Source organism: Panthera onca, chromosome D2, assembly GCF_046562875.1.
Source record: "Panthera onca isolate mPanOnc1 chromosome D2, mPanOnc1 haplotype 2, whole genome shotgun sequence".
Classification (NCBI taxonomy): domain Eukaryota; kingdom Metazoa; phylum Chordata; class Mammalia; order Carnivora; family Felidae; genus Panthera; species Panthera onca.
Genome location: NC_138349.1, coordinates 60,399,139 through 60,424,261, shown reverse-complemented (window position 1 = coordinate 60,424,261; position 25,123 = coordinate 60,399,139). Strand labels below are relative to the sequence as shown.

Here is a 25,123-nt window from a genome sequence, read left to right as displayed (position 1 = left end):
GAGAGGGGCAGAGAGAGAGGGAGAAGGAGAGAATCCCAAGCAGGGTCCATGCTGTCAGCACAGAGTCCAATGCAGGGCTTGAACTCATGAAACCCTGAGATGATGACCTAAGCCAAAACCAATAGTCAGATGTTTAGCCTACTGAGCCACCCAGGCACCCCTGCTGCTTAGAAACTTGTAATAAAAACATGAAAAATCTCAAAAAATAAACTGTGTAATGTATGGAGTTGTTGAAAAATTATATTGTACACCTGGAACTAATATAATACTATATGTTAATTATATTTCAAACAAAAATAACAAATAAAATAAAATTATAAAATAATTTAAAAATTAAAACACAAAACAAAACAGAGAACAATCTGGTGGTTGCTGGAGAGAAGACAATTAGGGGAATGGGTGAAGTAGGTGAAGGGGGCTAAGAGGTACAAATTTCCATGTGTAAAATAAATAAGTCACAGGGATGAAAAGGATAGCGTAAGGAATATAGTCAATAATATTGTAATAACCTTGTACAGTGACAGATGTCAGTGATAGTTATCATGTGAGCATTTTGTGATATATATAATTGTCAAATCACTATGTTGTACACTTGAAACAAATATAATACTGTATATCAACTATCTTCTATTAAAAATATTTAAAACATAAAACAAACAAAAAAAGAAAGGAAGGAAACTAAGTGTTTAAAAACTTTTAGCATTTGTCTCCAATAAGGCATATATGCTTTCCACATTTTATGTATTCACTTTAGTGTTCTACTAATTACTACTTGTCTTTTACACAGAATGACAGAATATATTGTTAACGCTGAAACATAACATAATAGAATTTAGGAAGGTATTGATTTTGAAGAGCAAAAATTACAAATATAAGGTATTAAGAAAAAAATACTAACATTGAGTATTACAGCCTATTAGAATAATTTGAATTTATTTATATTTGAAACTCAAATATATATTACATATATATTTTTGAAACTCAAAAAGCTGGTGTTTTAAGTAATTTGAATATATTTGAAGCTCAAAAATCTAAGAAATAATAAAGCACTATGAATAATAAAAACAACAACAATAATAATAATGCCCTAAGAAATAATTAACTTTCCTTAGAATGAATTGCCCAGTACTTGTGTATTAATTATGAAATAAGATTTTGACATAATAATTTAGGGAAAAGCAATCTGATGAAGTTAAAAATCCAACTTTGTTTTAATCAGTGTTTCATGGTAGAGAGCAATTAGCATGGACTTTTGTCATTTGTAAAGGACTCACCTGGTTGGCAATCTGCCGAGCAAGGACATCCATCCTTGATCCTGATTCTGATATCATTTTAGCGGCATAAATCACATCAGTTGTATGTTTTAGTGGTCCTTTGCCCCTTAAAGCAAAATAATACATGTTAGTTTCAGTGGCTCATGCTAAGATACAAATACAAATGCACACACACACACACACACACACACACACACACACACACATGAGATCTGCACCCCAGAATACTGGCCATTTGCTTTACAAACTTCAGTTTTGGAAAGGCACAAATTAGACATCAGAATTAAATGAAAAATGAAAAACAAAAGAAGTCCCATTATGTTGAGATTCAGGAAATACTGCCAAGAAGCTGGACTCCATTTGATCTTCATTCCCAAGTGTTTTTTAGAGTAAACCTCAGTCTTGAGATTGACACTTGCTTATGCACTATTGTGCTTTCATCAGCAAGGCTACTTTTTAATCTTCCTCTTTATAATTTTTTTAACAGTCTTTCAGTTAATTGCATTGCATTTTTACCACATTATGTCTTCTCCACAATTAATTAATTGTAATATAATAGTAATTGAGTATGAATCTGGAGTCCCACTGTCTTGGACTATTTCCAAAAGAGACCACTTCTCACTGTTTGTATAAGTCGAGTAAGATAAACAGCCACTCTGTGCCCGTGGTTCCTTGGTGGTAATAGGAATGCATACAACGTGGAGCCTTTCTAAGGATTACATGAGCTAATGTCTAAAAAGTGATCAGAACATGGCTTTAAGGAAAATAAGCATTCAACAATGCAAATTGTGGTTGTTACTTTAATTTTGGTTCCTAATGCTATGGAATAAAAGTTGGGTTCATTTATGGTTTTACAAGGTAGGAGAAGAAAGAAGTGAACTTCCTATACTTTTTGAGTGGGATAACATAAGGAGATATTTTTCTATCTTCTCTTTCCTCAAAAAACAATGACTACATACATGAATGTAACTGTTCCATACACCCCAAACTGCCTCTAAAATTCACGATAAGCAAGTTTTCCTGAAAACATGGAACTGCATGCTTAACACAATGAAAACCTGGCCTCAGCATATGGCTATTGCCATACTTCTCCTCTTTGAATATGCTGACCGAGGTTGTTTTGTAATTTTTTTAAACTGACATTAATTATTACAAAATTGGAGTTGCTCTTATCAAATTTACTTAATGCATCAGCCAGAACTAGATGTTATGTACATGGTTATCTTCAAGAAAGGCAATGTGTTTCATTATTTCTGTGCATCTCTAGAGAAAGTTAAATAAAGCTGTCTAAGCTTGCAAGGCAAGGTATCAATTTTCAAGGTCTTAAAATGGACAAAAGTTGCTTCTAAGGAGAGCAGCTAACACTCTTGCAGCGTAAACAATGGTCAAAGAGTTACATCTAAGGATTGCATCTAATGTACTCTTCCCCGTCAAAGTAATATATTTCCCCATATAAAAACCTGGGACTGATGAAAGGCAAATTGCCTTTAGCTTTAAATTCATGTGTTATTATGAGACCACTATCTTAAACACATGTGGAATTTAAAAGTAATACATTATGACAGACCACAATTATTCTCTTCTTCATGTTCCTAATTAAATGTATTGCCTGGCAAACTTCCTACTGAGGGCCCAACAAAATACGCATTTTACAAATGATTCCACATCATGCCAAGCTTCCAGAGGAAGCTGCAATTACCGAAACTATGATAAATTTTTTAACATTCCAGCCTGAAATGTGCTACGTAATGAAGGCTTTTTAAATTGGGAAATACATTCAAAGGTTGTTTGCTGCCTTCATTTTCATAATGGGTTCTCAGGATCTCCTGTCAGCAAATTGTGTCTTAAATCATTGAGTTTGGATCCTACAGAGAAGGATACCCAGAGGAGGATGGGATAAACTTCAGAAATATTTTAAAGATACTGGAGGCCAGAAATCTTTGATAAATAGTGGTTGCAATAATAATTTTTTTTTTCCAAAAGTAGAGCAGATCAAGCCCCAGAGAAGGGAGTCTGCCAACTAATTGTTAAACTATATGTTTAGAAGGTATAATGGGAAATGTTGCAATAATCCAGCAATGTTGATGCCTTGGAAAAATATTTTAGACAAGTGAAAGGGATACCTTTGAAACTTGATTTATCGGTACAACATAAACCTCTCAGCCATTTTTGACGCTGCCCCAACCTTGACTCCCATTCCTTCCCCATCCTCACCCTGTTTCTGTCATCCACCTCTCCCTTCTTTCTCTTTGGATTAGCACAAGAAATAAGATGATACAGCTGATGGGTAATAGTTCAATTAAGTAGGGATCTGGTTTAAGAAGAGAAAATGTCAGTTTTATAGACTTATTTTGTCTTTTCAGGGACAGAAAATATCTATGAAATGATTTGGGATTTTTTGCTACTGATTAAAAAGAAAACAAAAATACTTCATTATATAGTTTACACTTTGTAGCCCCTACATTTTTGATAACATAATATTACTCCTCTTTTCAAGGTCAAAAACGATCCCTTTAATCCTGTTCACCTTTGATATTCATAAAGAATAAATCTCGGGGTGCCTGGGTGGCTCAGTCGGTTGAGTGTCCGACTTCAGCTCAGGTCATGATCTCACAGTTCGTGAGTTCGAGTCCCGCGTTGGGCTCTGTGCTGACAGCTCAGAGCCTGGAGCCTGCTTCAGATTCTGTGTCTCCCTCTCTCTGCCCCTTCCCCGCTCATACGCTCTCAAAAATGAATAAACGTTAAAAAAAATAATTAAAAAAAAGCGTAAGTCTCGAGATGTTGTGGTTCATTTAATAGGTGAAAACAATGATAGTATATACTTTGCTCCATAATAGTAGCTAATACATTTAACATTATCTGTGTGCTAGGTGTTATTCCATAAACAAAATGATCTGATCATTATGAGTTTAGAATTATTATTATCCTTATCTTGCAGATGAGGAAACTGAAGGAGAGAGATGTTAAATATATATTTTATTAAGTTACACAGATAGTAAGTATTGGAGGTGGGATTTGACCTCAGGCAAACTGGCCACAGAATCTGCTTTTAAAGACTATCCTCTACTTCTTTCAATAAAACACACTAGGATAAAATTAAAATATTAATTTTAATATGCTAACTAGACTTATTGTGGTGATAATTTCACCATACAAATATTGAATCATTTTTAACACCTGAAACTAATACAATGTTATATGTCAATTATACCTCAATTAAAAAGTAATAAAATAAATATATGGAAAATATTAAAAAGATCTCCTTAGCCATTGATGGCAGTTAGCATGAATGCAATAGAAAGCAAAGCCACAGATTAGATTTAGGTGCTGGGTGGTTGAGAGGTCCACCAAGAGGGACTGGCTTATGCACAATGGCTTCAAGGAAGATAACCTGAATCTGTCTTCTAGTCCCAACAAAATAAAGATGTCTAACATTACATGGACTTCTAAAGTCATGACAATGATTAAAATGGTTTAGTAGACTAAACTCCTGGGATTTCTTTCTCGAGATACTACTACTTTTTTTCTGTTAGATCAGTGTCAGTCCTCCCTCTCCCCTTTCCTTGGATTCTTTGTTTTTAATTTTTTTAAGTTTATGTATTTTTGACAAAGACATTGTGAACAGGGTAGGGACAGAGAGAGAGGGAGAGAATCCCAAGCAGGCTCTATGCTGTCAGTGCAGAACTGGATGCGGGGCTCAAACTCATGAACCATGAGATCATGACCTGAGCTGAAATCTAGAGCCGGAAGCTTCACCCAGTGGGCCACCCAGGTACCCCCAGCCCTCTTTCCTTGAATTCTTAACACCAAATTCAAATTCAACCATTACATAAGCCATGCTAGACAAGAGATCGCATTTTGATGTCTATTTATAATACAAGAAATAGAACTTTTATCTGACAATCGTAGCTTTAGACATAGTTATTTCATTTAATTCTAACACTCAAACTTGGCGCTGCAATAGAGTGAAATGAATAGACTTGGTAAATACATTTTTTCTGCTTCCCAGTACTGCTACTTATTAGCTATATAGCCTTGGGTAAGTAACAGTTGGTCTGAGCTTATTTTCTCTTCCTTAAAAGGCCTGTGATACTTGCCACATGGTAAGGATTAATAAAATCATACATTTTCCACAATAATTGGCACATATTAGATGCTCAGCAAATGTTAACTTTTTCTTGTCCTCATCCCTTTGTGAATAATGGTATGTTTAAAAAATTTTCTTTTGCCTTTTTTATTTAAAAATTACAGTACTTGCCACACAATATGAACAGACTTGATTCAATTGAGTTCTTTCTTATACCTGATGACAATATGGCTTTGCATAACCTTGGTCATAATATCCTCTCATAAGAATATAAAATATATACACACATAAACTCTGTGTTCATAGTCATTATTGTTGTTCAAGGTTGTTCTTTAACTCCTTATAAGGTGACATCTTTTTGGTAGTATAAACTTCCCAAGATAAGTGATTTAGCTCTACAAGAGTACCATCAAAATTCTTTTACTTGTAATTCTGAAATTAGATACAAAAGAAAAAAAAAGTAATTATCATGAAAGCAACCAAAAATGATGAGATAAAGAGAGGTACCAGACTCAAGCAAGGACACACTGTTCTTCTACTATTCAATCATGAAATTTTAATTAGGCACCTCTCTCCCTCTGCATGTTACTTTTTCTTATAAAGTGTTATTCTCAAGTTTTGAGGACTCTAGAAAAGTCCTTAGAAAATCAGCAAGTGAATAATTCACTAACAATCATCCTGAGTAATTAATACACTAAGGAACCTTTGGGATTCAATTTGGAAAAATGTGTTGCCCCATGAAAGAAGGGAAATATTGTCTGAGAATTGTATACATTTTTTTTTTCACTTCTGCTCCTCTCGTTCCATATTATTCAGAGTAGTCTAACTACTGTAACATCAAAATATCTTAGTGGCTTAACACAATAAAATTCATTCTTATCTCACATCACAGTCGGGGTGGATTGTGGGCTCGTGGATGATACACCACATAGCCATTTAAGAACCAGGTCTTCTACCTACAAGATAGCCTGTTCCCTAAAGTTTCACAGCTCTGTGCTGGATCCGCTGCATCCACATATCTGACTTGAGAAATAAATGGGAATCTCACAGTAGATTTTAGGGATCAGGGTAAGAAATGTCACTCCAACTTGTATTCCAGAATCCATTTTTTAGCATTTCCTCTGTACATACTCCCAGGGATGCTAAAATCCTATATTTTGTTTTTAGCCACAGAAGTCTGTGTTTTCTGTGAAGGGTACTTTGGATGTCACCAGGTCATTGAGAAAAATTGGGAAGGTACCAAGGCTCTTCACCAATACAGCTGAGATTATGAGACATATACTCTGCCTGGGCAGAACACCAATTCTATTTTTTGTTTTGAAATGATCACAATGTAGATGGCCTATTATTAAAAATAAAAACTACATGAGTTTTAGTTTGTGCATGGTAATCATAGTCTTTCATGTTCAATCTTGTATTTGTTTATGAAACAAGCATAGGGCTTATTTTAGAGATCCTTTTGGGGACCGACCTGGAGAAAACACTGAGTTATTATTGTTATAATTATTGCTGACTCTACTGCTGATATTGTTGTATGTGTCTGTGTGTGTGTGTGGGGGGGGGGGGGGTTGTGCATGTAGGAAGTAGGAACTCCCTTTACCAAACCTAAAAACTGGTTTTCTAAAAAAAAAATTAGGCATAAAACTTTTCTCTATTGTTCAGCCCTCAAATTCCCTAATTTACCCTCTACTTGTTAGCATTGTATCAAATCTTAGACTATAATATTTAGAGAAGGATTTCATGAAGTGATTTCATGAAAACACTAAATGCCTAAGTGGAAGCAGAAGTAGAATTAGAATGAAGCATTTCCTTAGTAAAGTTGGTTTTTAAGTTATAGGCAAAAAAGAGGTCTGCTAACCAGATGTTTTTATTTTTTTCTTTAATAAAACAGAAAACATTATCTAATTCTTCCTAAATGTGAAGATTTTACTATTTTTGTATAATTTTATACTGAAAGCATACATGATAAAAAACATTTTGTATGCTTACCCTGTTCCTGGAACTGTTAAATTGCTCAATTTTCTCACTTGATTCTCATACCCAGCATTGTGCATCACTCCACAAATTTAAGAGTAGCCATCAGATCATGGATACTTGTGCATACCACAAGTTATGCTACCTTATGTGTTCATTCTGTTCCTAGAATCTGTTATCTTCACTCTAAATAAGAAAACAGAAGCATAGGTGTGCCTGGGTGACTCATTTGGCTGAGCATCCAACTCTTGATTTCATCTCAGGTCATGGTCATGAGATCCAGCCCCTCCATCAGGCTCCGTGCTAGGCATGAAGCCTCCTAGGGTCTCTCTCTTTCTCCTTCTGCCCCTCCCCTGTGCACATGCACCTGTGTGTGGGTGTGCCTGCGTGTTCTCTCTCTCAAAAAAAAAAAAAAAACAAAAACAAAAACAAAAACAAAAAAATAAAAGAAGAAGCCTAAAAGGCCAAAGTTTCCTAACTTTTCTTCAAGGTATATGAATATTGGTTGGTCTAAATTTAAAAGCAAGGAGTTAAAGGCATTACTACCTTCAGAGCCAATTAAAAGGAAATAATATAGGTGGAAGCATGATCTTAGGTTTTCTGTTAGTATTCATTTTGAAGCACTGAAATTCAGTGGATAGCTCTGACTCAGTGGAAGGCTTCATTCGTTTGTAAGGAAATACAAAAGAAGGAGAAAGAGATTCCTAGGCATTTTTTTCTGAGTGGAGTTTTATGAAGGCATCATATTCTGTCTATCTTACTAGTTCCAAAAGTTATGAAATAAATAACCTCTTTTTTTATTACATATCTTTTATCAGCATCATGACATTTGTCTTTTCCTTGTTTTATTAAAAATTTTTTTTTCATTCTCCTTGGGGCTGAAAGCAGATGCATGTAAGGGGAACAAAAAGAAAGTCACAATTGTGTTTTTGTCTCTCAACTGGACTTTTGACTTTCGATTCAGAGAGAGATACAGCCTAGTGGTGGGATTGACCATCAGAAGAGTTCTAGAACTAAAAATGAAGCCATTAATGTTCATTTGAGAATTCTACCACTGGTGAAAATTGTTGTCTATTGGTAGAAGTTTTTTCTACTGACCTCAGCCCCAGTTTTGACTAATTAAATAGGTTGTTTTAATATCACTTGTAAAGATCATAAACATCTTAGACATACTGCCACACTTATCTATTCTTCCCAACACAAGGACATTCTTGTACTGACCTAAAGGAAAACTAGAGTTGGTAGTTGCATGGATGCTGATTCTCACTGCTCCCTCTATATCTACAACTGCAATCACATCTTGTATTAGTTGGTCTGCTAATCCTTCCTCACACAGAATTCTTGTATTAGTTTCCTATTGCAGCTGTAACAAATTATCCCAAATTTGGTGACTTAGGACATCACAAATTTATTATCTTGCAGTTCTGGAGGTCAGAAGTCCAAAATAAGTTTCACAAGACTAAAATCAAGGCACCAGTAGGGCTGGTTCCTTCTGGAGGCTCTGAGGGGAGAATCTATTCCCTTGCCTTTTTCAGCTTCTAGTGCCCACGTGTATCCCATGGCCTGTGCCTTCTTCATCTTCTAAGCGCATAACTATAATTGCAACTTCTGTCATTACAATAGTGGCTTTCTTCTTTCTTCTGTTCTTTCTTGTAAGGACCTCTGCTATTACTTCAAAACCACGCAGATAATACAGGATAATTTTCCCATCTCAGTATCCCCAGTGTAATCACATTTACAAAGTCTCATTTGCCATAGAAGGTAACGGTCACAGGTTCATAGGATTCACAGGATTAGGGGTGGACATCTTGGAGAGCCGTCATTCAGTCTACCACAGTCCTCATGAGTCACTACCAAGTAGTCAGACTTGGTTCCTAGTAGAGAGCTACTTCTTTTCTTGGACTTAGATCAAATCAGCCTGAACATATTGACAGTGGTCTGGTGGTTGCTTCTCCAGCTTGATGGTTTTTTGTTTGTCTCGTTGGTTGGTTGTTTATGTGATCTGTATTATTCCAACTGCCAGTGAAAGTGTCAGGTTCTCAGTTCTTAATGGTTTGCTAGCTATATGTTCCTTTATTTACAATTGATATCAAATAGTGGGGACTGGGGAAATTTGGAAATCTGGAAAAACCGGGGTTACCTGAAGAGATACTTCATGTGCTTGGTGCTGCTCTCCTTCCTCATCCACTACACATTAATTTAGCATGTCTTTCTTTCCTCCCAAGCCTACACAGGAAATACATACAACCACTGAAAGCACATCAGACTCTAGCTTGGGGCAAGAGGAGACAAGGAATCCTATTCTGGGGTAGATGCAGAACGTTTCTCAGGTGATTATTACATGCAGTCATTTTTTCTTTAGGACCTACAGGCTTTGAAAACTCTGGAATATGTTTCCATTAGATATTCAGAAACTATACCCACTGTATACTTAAAGGGGTCATTTAGGGAGACCATTAGAGTTAAAATCACATAAGAAACCTCTTGGAAGTAATTGGTTATTGAAACTGAAATAAGGGATAAACTTCCCACTGGTGGCTCTCCAGACTCTTATGAGTAGTGAGCATTAAAAGGAAATCCATTTATATGTTTCCACATGCATGGGAAAGTAACCCCTCTGGCACCCTCTCCCCCACAAAAAAGACTTTTAAATTTTTAGTCATCAATACCCTTGCAGGACATAATGGAAAATCTGTACTCAGCACCAACATTTGAAAACAGGTCTCTTCTGGCCTTCCACACATTACTTCTCTGAGTGTGCACATTAATCAAAGCCAATGTACTGTAAATACAATCACACTCTCTGACTGCGGGAGTTCCTCTTTGTTCCTGTTGGCATTGGCTTCAGCATTAATCATGTACATGATCTCTTACAGAGCCTGGGCATTTTTTCCAGCTTCCCTTAAACCACTGTGATATACTGGCTGCTTCTGCTCCTTTAATATCAGACCAAATTTTATGGGCTTTGAAAATAATCATCTTCAATTTATGGAAATAATATAATTTAGTTTTTATTATTTTGCATTTGACCTCCTTAAAGCCTACATACCAACTCACTTCTTATCTAGTCACAGCCTAATGTTATCATGGTCCAGTTGAAGAAAAATATATGGGCACGAAAGTCAGTAAAGACTTACCACAGGTCATAGATTGGATGCAGAGCTGGTTTAAGGGTCTAGCTTGCTACCAGTATCTGGCCTTCTCATTGCTTCTTAGATGAGGAAAACTGCCAGCAGATCTTTGGGATGGCCTCCCTCCCTTCCCTAATCCAGTTAGATGGAGCTACAGCTTATTAAGTTTTAAGATATTACAAAGTCTGCCGTTTTCAATTGGCTTATTCAGATTGAGCGTGATTCGATACACACTCTTTTATGCAGTTAGTTTTCATGTTAATGTGCCACTATTGCTGCTCTCCATTGATTTATGCTTTATTGAATTTATTTTATTGTGCAGTGACCCAAAGTTGATTTCTTTAAAGTAAAGGGTATGGTTTTAAAATATGAATGAAATAATCTGCTCTAGTTCAGACTCACATTATTTTTTACTTTCTCCCTCTGTCAGGCATGATATCCAATTATTTATCTAATGCTCTGGGAGACACTATCCTGAATGGCTCCTCAATTAGAAGAAGTTAAATCAATATCATTGTAAAACCTTAGCCATGCAGCCCAGCTGTGTGATCCACCCTCTTGTCTGTGTGTGCTGGCCTTTGCCCTCAAAATCTCTTGCCTGGGAATAAAATAGACTCATGCCATACTTAGTCATTTGGATCTGCTTTCATATTGGAGGGCTCAGTCTCGAGGGTCACATGTTGATATCAGAATGAACTATATTCAAAGGACCATAACCTAGTTTCGAACTGTGTGCTTAATGATTTATTTCTTATTAAACCAAAATTACAATAGAAAGGGATAGAAAAGAATGTCAGGGCTTAGATTTTCCTTTTTCTAACTTCCTCTTTTTTTTTTTTTTTTTTTTTAACATTCCAGACTTTTTTGTTCTTTGTCAGGCATGGGTGCTTTGGTGCTGCCTCAGCAGTGCCTAGGGTCAAGGTGTCAGTTTGCATTGGACCACAGATCTCCTCCACCCCTCTCTATGGGGGTCTATTTTAGTCAAGACCTGCCAGTTCTCTGTTTCTGAAAATAGGCCTCAAAGGTTTCCTGAAATTCTTTTGAAAACTTTAATGATGGCATGCAAGCATATTGAACTTGACTGAGATGGCTGGCTTTCTCTCCTACCCAGAGCTCCTCCCTGAACCCCAGTGTTCCTTTTTTTGAAAATATTCCTTAAAATGTGAGATACAGGGTCTCCAATTAATGGGGGGGTTATTTGGGAAGAAAGTCATAGGAAACAAGAAAATCAATGGCCATATGATAGGATGATGGTTACTCCGAATAAAATCCAAATTTGCCCCTCTCAAGAGAGTCTCACAGAATTCATTTCTATGGCTCACGGTCTGAAGATGAATGAACTTTTTTCCCCAATGGGAAAAAATGACATTTTCCCAGAGGCTAAAATCATTAAGATGGTGACTGTTCCATGAGATCAGTTCCAAGAAAGCTAAATACGCTTATGGTAGGAGCTGGCTTTCTAAAGCCATCCCCTCTTCACATTGAACTTTTGCTGCTTTAAACAGCAAAACATCCATAGTTTTAGCCAAATAGGTTACTTTGGGCCCTTATTCAGTCTGCTCTGTCAAGCGTAGAATGAGATAACACGTTTTATCTTCATCTCCTCCCTTTCTCTATTTTAGTTATGTTACATGTGTGCTAATAAATTAGGCCTATTATAAAAGACATATAGAAATATAAATTATACAGAGATCAATTAAAGATGAAAACACTATTTTAAATATCTTTCTAATGATAATGTCATTAAAAACAATCTCAAGACACAATATACACCCTTAAGGAGAAATTTAACATGAGGATTCGAGAATGTAAATCCATTCTTCAAGCATTCTTCTTGATAATTAATTTCATTGGCCCAGTTCTTGTCAATTTTTATTAGATCGTCATTGATTTTAACTTTGTAATGTGGCTGACCAATATCTCCTGCTAAGAATAAACAGAATTGCCAACTCTAACATCTTGTTCTTTGTTTGGGCTTCTTTTTTCAATTGTCCTCAATCCATTTTTTTTTCCCTAAAAATTTAAAAACAGATCCAATTGAATGAAGTTTAGCTTAGTTAAAGCTATATGGTATAATTCATAAATCCAGTTAATCAGGCACATATTAACTGTTCAATAGTTGAAAGCTATTGAACAAGTAAAGGCACCATAATCAACCTTCCTAGGCTGTAGAACTCTCTTGTCTGAAGTATGCAGGAGAGTATTAGTGTCAATCATACATAAAATACTGGTAAAAATACAATTGTTAACATTTCTGATAACAAACATAAATACAATTTCAAGTATTTTCTTACGGACTCGCTTTAGAGATTACCATTTAAACACACAGCTCAAACGTAATCTTTTCCAGAAAGTCTTTCCAGTTGCCTAAAGCAGGAAATACCAACTTAGTCCCTCAGAACATTTCTGCCATCTTATAGTACCTTTCTTGAGACTGTCACCCCTTTCTGCCTTAGAGTTATGTATATGCATGTCTTAGTTCTTGAACTAGAGGCTATAGACTTACTGAGGAATGGTCCATGGATAATTCATGCATAGGTTTCCCAGAACATATGGACCCAGGGAGAGCAGTAGGAAGACAAACCAGGAACTTACATATCCTAGTTCTTAAAAAAATACATGTTTTGAAGAGAAAAATTAATAAATTCCCTATCCCAGTTGCAAATAAAAGTATACAAAGCTGTGAAGTTTATGTTGTCATCTTGCCTCTATTAGGTATTACCAAACAGTAGGTTACCAGAAGGCATGAAAGAGAAGAACCAGAAATAAGAATATATTTATTTTAAAGGTTCAAAACAAATGTCAAATTCGCAAAGGACATTTTGCCTTTAAATAAGCATCTGAAAGGCAGCTATGAATGGTTATCATAAAACACTATTTTATTCTAAAACTTTTAAATATGCACACAGATACCTTACACATATACTTATGTATAATTCATCTTCCTTCTTTTCTAAGTTAGTTCTAAATAGAAACTACAAATGACCATAATCACATGTTTTTATTACCCCCCACTTTAGATACTGGATATTAGAGAAGGAAGCATTATGTAAGTTAAAGAACAACTAAAAACAGTTTATTCCTGTAAGCACAGATGCTATAGTAAAGACAACAGGAATTATTTTTAGGTGTTTTTTTAACAGCAAAGAACTAAAGGTTAAAGGCGAATTCAAATTGAAAACCAGAAAACATTATATATTTTTTTAAAAGTCAAGGAACAAAAGGACAATTTATTTTTAAACATAGCTGCTATTTTTTGAAGCATGGCCAATACTTGAAGGGCTAGGAATTGTAGGTTCTGCTCTGTCTTCTGAGAGCAAAGCTTGGGCATCCTTTCTAGTTTTGCACATACTCAGATAGCTCCCGAGTATCACCAAAGTGAGATTCATGATTTAATTTTCTTTTCAAAGGTTATGTTCCCATCATTAAGCCATGCACATGGTAACTAACTGTGGAGATATGCCAGGCCAGGCTGGTGGAATTACAGAGGTTTCTGCTGGGCCAAACTGGACAAAAGTAAAGGCAGTCAAGTCATTTGCACTGCAGCTTATACTGAGAATTCTGAAGACTATACTCTACTACGAGACAGGGGCCTCCTGTCACAGTCTGGTTCTTGGAAACAAAGTTCCATATCACCCACATAAGAAGAAAGTCTTAGGAAGCATGAGTATATATTCTTGCTGTAGTTTCTATTTTTTTTTAATAATTTTTTAATGTTTACTTGTTTTTGAGAGACAGTGCAAGCGGGAGAGGTGCAGAGAGAGAGGGGGACAAGGATCCAAAGTGGCTTCTGCACTGACAGCAGAGAGCCCAATGAGGGCTTCAAACTCATGAACCATGAGGTTATGACCTGAGCTGAAGTCAGAAGCTCAACTGACTGAGCCACCCAGGAGCTCCTGCAGTTTCTATTTTATCAATGAACAAGTACATGTCATATTGCCTCTGGCAATTGGACTTCCCTATTTCCATGGAATGATACTTCTTCTTGGCTAATCCTGTGTTGGGTTGAAATACACATCTCTACCTTATCTCTGATCTCACAAAGCCTATTGTTTGCAAATGGATGAAGCCCCAGTTTAGGGATCTTGGCCTACCTCATCACCTTGGTGCCACTCTGAAATCCCCATCAGATACAGTTACTTTGTCTCTTGGTTCTACTCCCTCTTTTCTTGTTCCATCTTGGTTATACCCTCTCTGTGCAATCTCACCATGTATGTTTTATATTTTCTTTATTTTTCTTTCTCCCTCTCTTTTTGTTGTTTTTCTTTTTTATTTTTGCCTCTTCCCTTTCTCATCCCACCCCTCCCACCCCATTCTCCTGCTAGTTAAAACTGAAGGTACTTGTTAGTCTTACTTGTGGATTAAACAGATTGTTGACCCTTGGTTTCACAGAAGTTTTAATGTTACTCATAACAGTAAGTTTCCACTGTATGAGATTTTAAAAACTAAAAAGCAGGTTCCTACAGATTATTGATTTTGATATGTATTGATTTTGATATACATACCAAACCTGCAGTATTAGAATGACAGATTATCAGCCGCAATTACAAAAGAAAATATTGATGCTCATGTAAACTTGTGGTGCAATCAGCTTTATATATTCAGGAATTGGCAGATAATTCTTGCCCTATGCTTACACTATCCCTGGTTCCCATTTTCTTGTATTCTTTTTGGGGCCCAAAACAAACACAGCCCATCTTCTTTCTGTCTTGAATCATGAAAGATTTCACGTTTTAGGACTCTTTAGGAAAAACTACTTCACTGCCAAGTAGGGTGTTAATTAACCCATTCATTTGACAGATAACTATTGGTTATTGGTGATGTGCAAGGTGCTTTGCTAGGCAATGTGATAGATAGAAATATGAATAAGGTATGACCCCTGTTCTCTGTAACACAAAATGACTGGATAGAAATGTCTTTCCAAAGGAAAGAGCACTTGGGCAAATAATGTCTTCCCTTTTATGTCATAAGTTGTTAGATGCAAAAGTAGAAAAGTAGTTCATTTGATCGTCTATTTATTTATGAATGCATTCATTAACCAGAGCTATTGTGCATTTTAACTATAGAACAGGGTCTTTCTTAGACATTTATATCCTTGAAGCTTGAAAACTATAGGGAATACGTAAAGTTGAGAAGCAGATAAGCATGTAAAATAAATAATAATATAGTTTCAGATGTTAATAATGACAAGATGAAAATGAAACCAAGTAATGTGATAAAATACTAGGTTGGGACAGAGAATATTAGTTGAAGGAGAAACTAATTAATGTCTGTACCAAGTTTGGAACTGACAGGAGAAGCCATATAATAACAATAATTGAATGTGCATGAGAAAAAAAAATACATAAGTCTTACATCTTCGAGTCCAGCTGGAGTTGTGAAAGTGATCCACAGAGTATTTCCAAAAGAACTAATTTCTTCCTTGAATAAGTACTATAAACCATACATAGGGATATGGAAGGATAAAAGTAAGTAAAATGAGACAAGTGAATGAAAAATAGCTAATCAGAGTGGACATGAATCATGATACTTTATAATCACAAATGTTTCGAACTTTACAATTATAGAAACTGATAGTTGAACAGAAACTTGATGGCCAATTAGTCTGGGTTCTCTCACTGTGGAAATGATTTCTCCCACCTCCATGACTAATAGTTATCTAATTTCTGATGGCATGTTTCCACACTGGGGGCCCAGGACTTCATGGGATAGGTTTCTTTTTGTTAGATTGACAGCTTTAACTGTTAGCTATTTCTTTAAATTGAACAAAAATCTCCCGAATTCCTCAGCTCTACCCTTTGGAGCAACCCAGAAAGCATGTCCTGCAAGAATGAAGGGTTCAGGACTCCTGGGTGGCTTGGTCGGTTAGAGATCCAACTCTTGATCCAGCTCAGTGCTGACACTGTGTGGATCCTGCTTGGGATTCTCTCTTTTTCTGCCCCTAACCTGTACACATGTGTTCTCTCTCAAAGTAAATAAATAAACTTAAAAAAAAAGAAGAAGAATGAAGGTTAGATTCAGATGTTTGGCATGTTTGGTTAGACACCACTGGATTCTCTGAAAAATACATTTAAGAATACTGAGGAAGAAGAAGGCCATTTAAAACATTAACACAATGAACAAGCAAAGAGGAATAAGAAAAAAAAAAACTTTCTTTATGAAAGTGGCACCTAATAAGCATGCTTTATTAGATGCAAACAAGGGAGGGAGACAAGAAATAAGTAGAAAAGACCTGATGCTACAGTCAAGATTTAGGCAGATCTGGAAAAGCACAGGTGACACAGTGTTCTTATCAAAATTCACCTGCACTACAAATAGAAGACAACATAAAATGTTGAAAGAACAATCTGAACCCTCTCAGATAATCACAGCAACAAACAACAGCTAATAAAGGAAGACACTTTGAAGAACTAACATGCAGAACTGACAGTGCACAAAATAGGCTGGGGAAGTCTGGGTAGCTTTATGGAAAGGGAGTGAGAAAGGAAGAGAGAAGTAAGAAGAGAAACACTAACTTTGTATTTCAGCCTTCAGTTTGAACTGATTTTTGAGCTTTAACACAGCTTTAACTTTTAGCATTTAACCATGATTATGAATAAAAAGAAGTCAGTTAGTAAATGGAAATAGGTGTAAACTTCAGGGTCATAATCAATCTTGAAACATTCTCTATGGTTAATTTACCATCACCTATCCATAACATTTCCCCCTTGGCTATTTATGTTAAGCACTATCCTTGGATTTTCCTACTACTCCATTTATAACTAGTTTCTGTCAAAACTGATGCTGTTAACACTAGGAACTAGGTGCCCATGTCAACTAGCTGCCATTTTGGGGGGTGAGGTAAAGAAACTCACAAATAATTACGACTTAATATAAATATCAGATTTATCACCTTTAAAATGGGTTAGTGTATATGGAAGCACTTTGTGTACTTCAAGTTCCTATAAAGATATATGAATACTATTAATATCTGAATATGATGTCGGAATTTCTTGCAACAAATAATAATCTGGCATAGTTAACTAGTAGACACTTCCTTAAATAGATACTTGCCTAAATATCATACAAATGTGCATAAGAAATGTTTCATATTTGGAGTTATGTTGAGAAAAACAAGCACATTTATACAATAAAATACCCCCTCAACTCAGTTCATATTTTTCTTTGGTTTTATACATGTATTTGTTTCTTTGATAAAACACATTGCTTATTTATTAAATTTATTCAAATAATAAATGTTTCTTACACATGCTATTCATCTATATTGCTTTCATAGAAGATAATATATTATTTCAATAGTTTACTACATCATAGAAATCGTTGTATTGAGGGGAACAGTGTTGAACAAATTACCCTTTGTCAAAAACTATATATCCAAAAGACTTACATATGTATCAATTAAAATTACTAGCTCTCAACTATTACAAATTTCAAAATAATTGATCATAAATTTACATATATCTACACACACCATATCCACATATATACACACACCCATATATACATATACACACATACATATACACACCCATATTCATATATATGCAACACACATACACACACACACCACATCATGTATGTACTTGTAACTGATAATTTCAAATATTTGTGCAATAGGCTTTGATTTCAGTAAAGACCTTTTAATCATTTAAAATAAAAAGTTTTCTATTGAGCAAAATCATTTTAGCAATCGAGTTTTAGTAAAATAAATAGAATAAGGTGATGAAATTTAATCTAGGCATCACAATGTAGAAGAATATGACCAAAATTTTTAAATTTACATTTTGGGTTAGTTGTGTTTCTAGAACATCTGTTATGCTATTACGACAGGTGTTTATTAATATGGATGTCTAATCAAATCTCTTGGTTGCTAATAGCTTGGCAATTCAATATCTAAATATTGTCAAAATCCTTGATTATATGTTGAAAACTGTGGATAATTGATTCAAGACTGTTTCCCTTGACTAGATTAAAAAATTAAAACCTCTCCTGTGTACTTTCCTTTAGAATCTCAATATTTTTCTGAGATTTCTAAAATGTTTCAGTAATGAGAACTTATAAAGGAATACAAACTTTCTATGAGCCAAGATGGGTCTTGATTCAAATTTCTTTGGGTCCTTCATTTTTCAAATACAATAAAATTATTTTCTTAATTTTTAATGTTTAATTTTTAGAGAGAGAGAGAGAGAGAGAGAGAGAGAGAGAGAGAGAAGGAGAGAAACTGACAGAGTGCAAGCAGGGGAGGGGAAGAGAGAGAGGGAGACACAGAATCCAAAGCATGCTCCAGGCTTTGAGCTATCAGCAGAGAGCCCAATGCGGGGCTCCAACTCATGAACCATGAGATCATGACTGAACCAAAGTTGGACACTTAACAACTGAGCCACCAAGGCACCCCACAATAAAATTATTTTTAATGCCCTGGGCTGAGAGTGAGTTCATAGTGGCTCAGTAACAAAGTAATGCAATTTATATAAATATAAGTACACACACACACACACACACACACACACACACAGAAAGGCCTACAGAAAACCCTTTTGGGTACATCCAAGCTCAGATTTTAGAATTAAATTTTCTTAAAATTATTTATTAAGTTCTGAGTAATAGGAGTCAACAAGAAGCAGTTTGGTGCCCTCTGCAAATTGGTTGAGTAACTTCAATGGATGGTATTTACACCGGAGACCCTGAGCTGGATTTTCCTTTTAAATATGTGAGGACATGACACACATCTCAAGGAAATTTCTGTGGTAGTAGCATTAAATGGAAATATTTGAAGGTCTGAAACTTAATAATTACAGATTCTGAAAGTTTAGAATTTATTTATTTATTTATTTATTTATTCCAGCACACTTTCCTTTTACAATTTCTGTGAGGATAATTGCCAGCTTTTGGCCTATCTCAGGTTTGAACATGCCTTCCTCACTTAAGATGAACCATTTCTAGCTTTTTTTTAATTTTATTTTTTTAATTTATATCCAAATTAGTTAGCATATAGTACAACAATGATTTCAGAAGTAGATTCCTTAATGCGCTTTACCCATTTAGCCCATCCCCCCTCCCACTACCCCTCCAGTAACCCTATGTTTGTTCTCCATATTTAAGAGTCTATTATTTGGGGCGCCTGGGTGGCTCAGTCGGTTAAGCATCCGACTGTGAGTTCGAGCCCAGCATCAAGCTCTGTGCTGAGAGCTCAGAGCCTGGAGCCTGTTTCAGATTCTGTGTCTCCCTCTCTCTGGCGCTTCCCCGCTCATGCCCTGCCTCTCTCTGTCTCTCAAAAATGAATAAATGTTAATTTTTTTTTAATAATAATTAAAATTTGAAATATTATGAGAATTACCAAATGTTACACAGAGACACAAAATGAGCAAATGCTATTTGAAAAATGGCCACAAAAAACCTTCAGTGTGTAAAAACAAAAACAAAAACAAGCCCAAAAAACAACCCCCCGAAAAAAACACAATTATCTGTGAAGCCCAATAAAATGAAGTGCAACAAAATGAGGCATATTTGTACATGAATTAGAGTCTATTAATGGGTTGTTTTTCACTGATTCTCTGAAAAATTCATTTTCTCCCTAAGATGTACATGAATTATTTTCATATCTTATGTGGCTATGTTTATCTTTATGGAATTGGTATTATCATGGTTAGGTATATGAAAGCATCTGTGGTTGGGGCATAAATACAATATTTTCTACCACTTTAACTCCCTGACGGCAGAGAGGATATTGGTTCCTACAGAGATCTTTTCAACTGCTCTTCAGAAACAAGTGTGGCATGATCCAGTATCTGCCATCTTATAAAACAAATAACCAAAAACAAACACACCTGTGGTCATGGGGCCCAACTGCTTATCTAACTCTGCATTGGGAGATAAAGTCAATTAAAACGCACGTACATGCACTCACATTGGTTGACAAAGAATGAGTGCAGAAGTGTGTTCACTATATAAAATCTCCAATTCTGAATCAGCTTATGTATTTTTATTCACTACCTTTTAGTTCTGCTTTGTTCAATAAAGCACTACACTACTTAATTAACTTGTTTTTGGAGGATACACACACACAATCACATATAAGTGTGGCTATTATCCAGGTGAACAAAGTGGAAGCTTTCAAATTTTTTTTTCTAATATATCTTCAGTGTTGTTTTGAAAGAAAATAATCAGTCATCCACAGATGAACATCCAGATTGCTTAATGAGCGCAATTATGACATCTATTTTACCGAAGTCATTCTTAATGGGCACTCACGATTCATGTAGAACAATTATATTACAATATGCTTTACTTATTACAGAAGCAACACTTCTGTTTTGTGTGAAATGTCACATTAAATTTAAAGCCCTGAAGTGCAATGGCCTTCAGAGAGATATCAACCATTTCTCAAGTCAGTCACCCTGGAAGGGATATTGAATTTTTAGAAAATAGGAATTATCTTCCCTATCTGTAAAATGAAAAGATGGGACAGATAATCTTACTGGACCTTCCAGCTCTTAGATCTTATAATTTTATGCCTTTTTCTCTTTCAATAAATAATTCTTCCAAATTAAATAGACTATATATTTGGTTTAAAACTTTAAAAAGTATATTTTGGAGTATATTTTAGCATACTTATAGTGTATTTTATTATATTTATGGTAAATTTTATACATTAAATATTTTACATATTTTTATAAAATGACAAAGTACATTTTGTAGACAATCATATTTATATTTATAGTGGGAAATATTTATCTTCTATATTGTTATAAAGCAAATGTGTTTTTACTTTCAGCTATCTGAAACCAGCTAGGAAGACAGCCACACAGATGATCGACCATATGGCATTAATAAATGTATAACCAAGACAGACATGAAACACTTTATATTTTAACCAAACTGCTAAACTAACTCATGAAAATGTCATACATTACCTATTTAGCTGAGAGTTTTATTGCAGAGAAACTGTGTCATAATTAACAATTAACATAGGACCAACCATTCTATTTTACGATTATTTCTCAAATGAATTAAGAAAGATGGATTATCTTTCATCTACATTCAATTAAAGCTCCATACAATTATCTATATAGGAATATATAAATATCAATGATTATATAAAAAATGACTCAGTTCCATGACTAGCATTTCCGTAGAGGGTACCATGGGGAATAAACTCACTATAATTAATTTTTAGTTAGATTAATAATTTTCAAACTATCTCCACTGAGGTACCTCAGTGGCCAATGTTATGGAGAATAAAAGTAGGGAACATTTTGGTTCCCCACTACAGAATCCCCTAGTTCATCTTCTTTTGTTTACATTTGTATGATGTATCTGTGGTTTTGATTTTTTAAAAGATCCCAATGTTTTAGAAAATATTTTAAAAATTCTGTTAGTGAAATATTGTAGTACTATATAAGATGATTTAAATAAATGCAGGACCACGGCGGGGGGCGGGGGTGGGTGGGAATGTCAAGGAAAAATGGGCATTTGAGGAAAAGAAACTGGCTTAATAAATAGATTTAAAAAATTTTTAGTATGATTTGATATCACTGTACATCCCACATCTATAAAATGAATAAGGTGAGATAGAAGAGTTGATTATTTTGTTTCATGTCTGCCTGGAAATGGAAACATCTTAGCATAATTAGTCAATTACTCCTTTAGTGTTTCCTCGGTTTTATCCCTGCAATATTGTGATAAATCCTCTATCACATTCACTATATATCTGAGACCAACTTATTTTCCTCAGAGGAATTACAATGGAAATAGATGGAACTATCCAATCCTACTGGATTTTCAAGCATTCAAAATTTAATAAAGACAAGAAATTTACTTCAAAATGGTTCTTTCCTCCATTGCAAAATACTCAGCAGCAAAATAGTTGAATGTGATTTTATATTATTTCTGTTGTGTTAATAAAAATGGCAAATTAAGCCAAAGCAAACAGCTTCCACTATCATTTTAAAGTTTATAAGACCAATTTTATTTGGAAGAAAGGCATAGTCTGCACATATCTATTCCAGAAGGCTAAATACAAACTTGTAAGAGTGGAGCCTTGAGTTGGAAGAAAATGCAAAAAGGTTTGGCCAAATGGAAAGGAGGGAGGGGCTGGCACACACTAGTTATGGAGTTGTTCTGGGAAAAGGCATCCAATTTGACCAAAACAGAATTTCCATAGCACAATGTTGGACAAAGAAATAGGAGAGTACGTAAGGACCAGACCCAGGGAGCTTGAAATGCTGACAAGTTTAGGATACCTTTATTTTTACACTCAACCCAACTGAACTGGTCTGCAGATGGCAGAATCTGTGGAAAATTTAAGCAGCAGTAATTTCCCTTTCACTGTGGACAGTAAACTCTGAGTCTCAGAGAACACTGGCTGGCTGCAAGGATGATATGCCAGTAGACAGGGTCTTTCGTATGTTCTCAGGAATGTGACCCCTAAACCTGAATGCTTATGATGATCTGCATTTTACTCATGGTTGATCACTCCTGAACCCTCTGCCTGACCACCAACAGCTAATAAATGTTTCCCTTCTCTGTCCATTTAATCTTCACTCTCTTAAATGTTTTTTATGTGTGTGATCTTTCTGTTTGTTATGGTAATTACTTAAAGATAGAAAGTCTGGAGGCACCTGGGTGGCTCAGGCAGGTAAGCCTCCGACTCTTGATTTCTGCTCAGGTTATGATCTCATGGTTCGTGTGTAGGTCTCTGCACTGAGAACAGGAAGCCTGCTTGGGATTCTCTCTCTCTCCTCTCTCCAACCCTCCACCCCTCTCTCTTTCAAAGTAAAGAAATAAACTTTAAAAAGAAGATAGGAAGTCTGGTCTACATATTTTGTACATACCCCCAAACACCAAACATGAGGACTGTGAATGCTCAAACACAGTTAATGATTAGTCTGATTGTATCAAACCTACTGAAAGAATTTAAAAGGCTGAATTGATCTGTTCTCCTGGTAATGATGGAAAACCAGTGATACTAGGAAAAAATGTGAATTAATTTCTCATAAGAGGATTGCCAAACTGGAGGAAATTGTAACAATTATCTACAGGCAATTTGTGTTTGACATTATTCTTTGTAATTTAAAATGTGAATTATCGCCTTAAGTATTCATAATAGTACTTTGAAAAGAATTTACATTAAAACTAACTTGAGGTATTTGTAAATAGCAATATGTTGAAAACAAGCAATGAACTTTGGCAGAATTTCCTACTCATTGATTCATTCATATTTGCATTATTTATAAGATGCTAATTGGGCTGTTCTCTAGAAGAGTCTCTAAATACGGTGCTGCACAAAAGCTCTAATTTTGTGAAGACCAAACAACAAAAATTCATAGAGCTATCATATTGTGAAGATTCTTTGATAAACTACAATATTAGCCGCCAAAATTAAGAAAGAACAATAAGATAATACTAAGGAAAACTAAATATATTTTTTACTTTGACTAAGTGAATATGTCAACTGAAGGATTTTTTTTCTGAAAATAATATGGAATATATATATAGTATCTTTGCTGTGTTTTCTGTTAGGTGATGTCTTCTATAAAGGTGTGGAGTGAATTTTTTACCTTAAGTTTCCTTGGACTAGCTAGCAACCTGTGCAACCTTCATCAGTTAGGCTCTTCTCACTTTGACACTACACCCCCTCCATACACACAGAAATAAAGAGCAGACACAAAATCTCCAGTAGCTTTGAACAAAAATCACATTTCAAAAATTAATAATGTATGCAATTATCCTCCACCTATGTGTATAGGACAAGGTTGACACGGACTCACTTTTGCTTTGATGAAAGACAGCTCTACTCATGATTCCCTTCACTTTCCTCAGTATTAACATTTACCAAAAAAAAAAAAAAAAAAAGTATACATTGCTCTATGACCTGAGATGCATTAAATATTACATGCCAGTAATTATTTTAGAGACAAAGGAAGAAGGGGACTGTGCTTGTCCCATGTATACATGCCTTAACAACAGCATGGCACCCAGAGACAGGCACTTGATGGGATACTACATCACACACACACACACACACACACACACACACTTCTTATTAAGGCACATAAAATTTACCATCTGGACTCCACCTACCCAATCATACCCTGCCATACTTCACCACCCCTCACCACATACCTTTCACACTAACTATATGAACTCTCTTACCCTTACATATCCTTGCATTCTTATCTCCATCACTTAGCTTTTCTGTTTCCTTAGCCTATGAGCTCACTCCTCACTTGTCTACCTTGTCAATTCCAATTCATCCTCTGGTGTCTAATGTTTAATTTCCACCTTTTCTCTAAAAAATATATGGACCTCCTCAAAATAACGAGTTACTCTCTTGTTGCTCTCCCATAGCACTTAGTGTAAAACATTGATCTTAAACTATATCCAGTTATTTTATTGTTGTTCTGAATCATGTATTTGTTTCTTTGCTATAATTTGCTGTAATTCAAATTTGACATCCAAAGGCTAGGTCAAAGTGTTTTAACTATCTATACTACTTAGAACAGGCTTATCATGAACTAGGTGCTCAATGAATATTTTAAGCAATCTAATAAATCCTTTGCCAACCACTTATTTTCCATGTTTGCTTAAAATTCTAATCCAGCAAAACAATGATGAAATAAATATTAAAAATGGCTTCCAGGAACTTGTGGATTTAC

General features: G+C 35.3%; 1 protein-coding gene across 3 annotated transcripts in view; it reads right to left on the bottom strand.

The window, feature by feature from the left end:
* Positions 1–25,123, bottom strand: part of CTNNA3 (catenin alpha 3) — a 1,784,170-nt gene that overhangs the window by 86,916 nt on the left and 1,672,131 nt on the right. For all 3 annotated transcript variants that reach the window (XM_078434311.2, XM_078434309.2, XM_078434310.2), the window contains one exon: positions 1,275–1,380. In XM_078434311.2, coding sequence (XP_078290437.1) covers positions 1,275–1,380 — 106 coding nt within the window. The remainder of the gene's footprint in view (positions 1–1,274; positions 1,381–25,123) is intronic.